Genomic DNA, 4,415 nt, shown 5'->3' with positions numbered 1-4,415 from the left:
CCACACGCATTTACAACAGGAAATGCACTTTTCTAGTTTGTGTCTTGTTGCTTTTCTTCTTTTCTTTCTCCTCTATATACTCACCCCAACCGGTCAAAGCAGAAGGCCACCCAACAAGAGGCAGGGTCTGTCAGAAGTATCTTCTGTTAAAGGGAGTTTTTCCTTCCCACCGTTGCCAAGTGCTTGCTCAAGGGTGATTTGTTTGGTTTTCCCTCTGTGATAATAGTGTAATAAAACACCTTACTTTGTAAAGTGTCCTGAGATGACTTTTGTTGTGATTTGGCGCTATACAAATACAATTTGATTTGATTTGATTTAACAGATGTAAAAAGAGTTGTATGTAAAATATACTGTATGAGCAACTCAGTTGTCAGTAATCATGTAAACTTGAATGTTTTAACAACAAATGGGAGCGGGACATCGGGGAGCAGGTCCTAGAGGAAGTGTGGTCTAATGCAATACAAAGAATATAGTCATCATTGGTCTGTGGTACATTTCTTCACATATTCTGGATGTGTCCATGATTATCCAATTTCTGGGCTCTGGTCTTTGATACCTAATTCCTATTTGCAATATTTGGTATCTTCTCTCCAGGGGTTAATCTAAGCAGAAGCTAAGCCAATGTTAACTGCTTTTTAATCACTTCGAGCCAGAAGGCTTATCTTGTTCAAGTGGAAGGACACTACACCCCCAACATATGGACACTGGATTAGTGACATTCTGCATTATATACAATTTGGAAAGATTTGGGTCTATAAAAAGGTTTACCATTAGCTGGCAGCCATTCATAAATTTTGTGGAGAATATGAAACCTGGAAGGTTTGACTAATATACTGTGTACCTTGATGATATTATACGTTATCTGTTATTATATTTGGTTTGTTTGTTTCTAACCACTACACCTTATATGTCTTATTTGCACAGCATTAAATGCCTCTTCTGTTCTTTCCCTGTTTTCCTTTTTTCCCATTCCTGTTTTGACCTATCTGTATTCTGGTTTTGATGGTGTTATTGTCCTGGTTGTTTGGTGTTGTACATCTGTACGTATTAAGAGGTGGATCTACAGTAGTCTTTGTTATTGTATATGATAAATAATATGCTTCGATTTTTGTCTGTAGCCCTTGTTTTATTATTAAAAATACCTTTGATTAAAACCTGTTTTAGAGAGGTGCTCATTGACTTGTACTGTATGGTCACTAGAGGCTGTAGTTTAAACTGTGCTGAGGTGTTTTTCTTATTAGCCCAATCTTTTATATTTAATTTAGATAGACAAAATGTTAAAATGTCCAAATACTTTTTGCCATTTGATGTATAGCATATTATTCCTAAATCAAAGTCATTTAATTTGAACCAAGTGATAATTTTCACTTTTTTCAGTTTGTCTTGCCCCACACCCGAGGGAGCTCCCATGGCCAGACCCGTATCATCCGCAAGGCCTATGAACAGGACTTCTATACCTATATGATGGAGGAGTGCTATGAGCTGTGGGCTCAGCTCGAGAGGGAGGCAGATGTCAAACTGTACAGGTAAGCAGTCAGTAGAAGCACACAGAGGGGAAACCCAATAAATTGAGCGCTACAAAATATTTGCCAGAACATAGAAATTTGTCACATTCAAGGTGCTATGTCCCCCAAGAGCAGCAACTCAATCTATGTAAACCATAAATTCATGACTTTCTCGTTATCTTGAGCAGGACTAAGGCTGTGTTCAAACTGATTTTCAAAGGTGGGGGGGATACAGTTCTCCCCATTCATTTCAGTGGGGGACTGCAGGTAGCACCAGCCCAGCAGGGAGCTGCGTCAACATGATGCTACCCTATGTGGTGAAAAAGTTGGTAGAATTGGTGCTAAGGTAGAGTAGGCAACATTAGCAGCATGGCTAACCAAAACATAATGGAAACCATGAATGAAACCACTTGCATCGACTCATTACAACGTGGGCAACACTCCCCTTGCAACCCCTCACCCACCAACTAATGCACCTAGAGATATAAAGGGTACAACCTGTGACTCAAGGTGTGAAGGGATTGATTTATGACAGGAGGGTTACGTCACGTTTACGATCCTATGTCTGCCCACATCTGAGCCCTTCACATAGTTTTTTCGGACTTTATTGATTTACGATGTGCAGGTGTGTACAATAAAAACCATAGCTGCATGTCATAAAAGTTGGCTATCTCATGGGAAAAGGTTAGACATAATTTTAGCCATTATATTTTTATATCATCAAAGGATTATATTAGGCTTTAGCACATTCAGGGAAATATTTAACACTGTTACACTGATTATTAGATTATTAAGGCATATTGACACCCTAATGGGGATTCAGGCTATTCTCTGACTGTCTCTCAATAGGTGCTGTCAGCCATTGACTTGGGCATTAGTTTTATTTTCCCTAATATTGATGGGTTCATTTGATGTGATGAGGGAATCCATGTCTCACTTAGATGCAGAGCATATATCACACACATTGACATGTCTTTTTTTTACAGAAACAGTACATTTGTCAGCATTAGGGGCACAAGAGAGTAAAGCGATCATGTGATGAGGGAAGTACCGAAAGAAGAAGAGAAATCTACCGCACACGTGTTATGCCAGCACGAGAGAGAGAGTGCATTTCAGTGTACATGAATTCCATATGTAACTGTATATTTACTCAACTAATCGAGTATTGCTGCTCAAGTAAACACAGTACACCTCCGATCACTACTGTTCTGTCCTTCAAAGAATTCTTTTTAACTTGTATTCAACTTGACCTTTTTTTTTATTCTGTTTTGTAATCGCTTACCAGGCTACCCTACCCATGTTAACAAAATTATTCCGATTAATTAATCACTGTTAACTGGTTACAATATTAATAATTGTACAAAATAAATGAAATTACAATATAAATTAGATACACTTATTAATAAAGTAATATTTCAAAATGATCATCTTTGATTTTTCATGTAAAATGTGAAAGACTTACAGTGGTTGGCTTGGAAGGACCTAGGATAAACCATTGTAATGGCATATTATACATTGTCAACATATACTATATGAAGAAGGGTGTTTGGCAGCTGCCTAGTGCCGCAACAGATAGGCTCTGACCTGGAAAGAGAACAGAGAAAGAAAAGCAATATTTGTGTTAAGCCTACATCTGCATCTAGCTTGTTGTGTCTTGAATGTGGGTGGGGCTTAGAGTTGGATGTGTGACATCACTTCCATTATGGGTTCACACCTTGTATACTCTATATCATGCTTCCGGCCAGGTTTCTCCTGTGAGGTCAGGGAGTGACCCAGCACTGCATTAACAGTCAAATTATTTAAGTGAGACAATAAAGCAGAAGAATAGTCCAGCTTTGTAACCATAAATCAACAGTATTGCTGACCTGGCTGACCCTACCCTGTTGGGCCACTTTGGGGGCACTCTCTAATAGTGGCCTTTGCTCATCTGGTGCTGATACTTCGGGGTTGATTTATTTATTTATTTTGTTTGTGTTTCATTTTCTCTCTTTATTGCATTTTATTTTATTTTATATTATCTATTTTGTTTTTCTCCTTTGCTTTAGTCCCCCTCCCTCCTTTTTTTTACCAGACTCGATATTGAGATGAATATACCTATACAGTAAACCATCACACAAAAACCACATTTAAAATTTCTCTGCTTTCTACTGTAAATAATTGTTACCATGCTGTTTTGTTGCAATAATATAATAATAGTAATAATAATAACAAAAGGGGGGGAGAGAGAGATTTTTTTATGGCCGAAAATGTCTGATTTTGCTGATGCTTTTGTAAAAAAAAAAATTGTGATGCAGTTTGCAGTGTTTGTACATAGTGTAGCTGGATTAAATGGTAATGCTTTCATACAGTATGTCTTGACCTTGCCACCTTCATCATTACTGATTTTCCCTCCCAGACAAACAGGACTGCTGGTGATGGGACCAGAGAATAGTCAGAGTTACCAGCTAGTAAAGAACACTATGCGGAGGAACAAGATTCCTATGGTGGTCCTGACTCATGACAACTTCAGCCAACACATCCCCCATGTCAACCTGGCTGATGGAGATGAAGCAGTGGTGGACATAAGTGCTGGAGTTCTGTATGCTGACCGTGCACTCAAGGCTGTACAGGTACAACACAGACACTGTTGGTAGAGCCTTAGTTATGTAATCTCCAGGGACCTAGGGGAAGTTCATCATTTAGCTAACATAAAAATGTATATTACTATCTTATGCATCACTTTGTGGTACAGAGGCTGTACTGCCTCCTGCAGAAGGACCCTGCAACACATAGCGAATACAGCCAGCAAGGTCAAAGGCGCCCCTCTGCCTTCCCTTATGGACATTTTTAACACCCGCCTCACCCGCAGAGCCATCAGCATTGCTGATGACACCTCCCACCCTGCACACTCCCACTTCAGAATCCTGCCTT

At 39.2% G+C, this 4,415-nt stretch overlaps 1 protein-coding gene across 1 annotated transcript in view; it reads left to right on the top strand.

Moving 5' to 3' along the window:
* Positions 1-1,377: 1,377 nt before the first annotated feature.
* Positions 1,378-4,415, top strand: part of pipox (pipecolic acid oxidase) — a gene marked incomplete at its 5' end in the record, with an annotated part of 41,363 nt that continues 38,325 nt past the window's right edge. The window contains 2 exons of the mRNA XM_020588859.1: positions 1,378-1,526; positions 3,901-4,114. Coding sequence (XP_020444515.1) covers positions 1,378-1,526; positions 3,901-4,114 — 363 coding nt within the window. The remainder of the gene's footprint in view (positions 1,527-3,900; positions 4,115-4,415) is intronic.

Source organism: Monopterus albus, unplaced genomic scaffold (assembly GCF_001952655.1).
Source record: "Monopterus albus unplaced genomic scaffold, M_albus_1.0 scaffold650.1, whole genome shotgun sequence".
Taxonomy (NCBI): Eukaryota; Metazoa; Chordata; class Actinopteri; order Synbranchiformes; family Synbranchidae; genus Monopterus; species Monopterus albus.
Note: the sequence above shows the minus strand (reverse complement) of the source record. Positions and strands in the feature narration are given on the sequence as shown.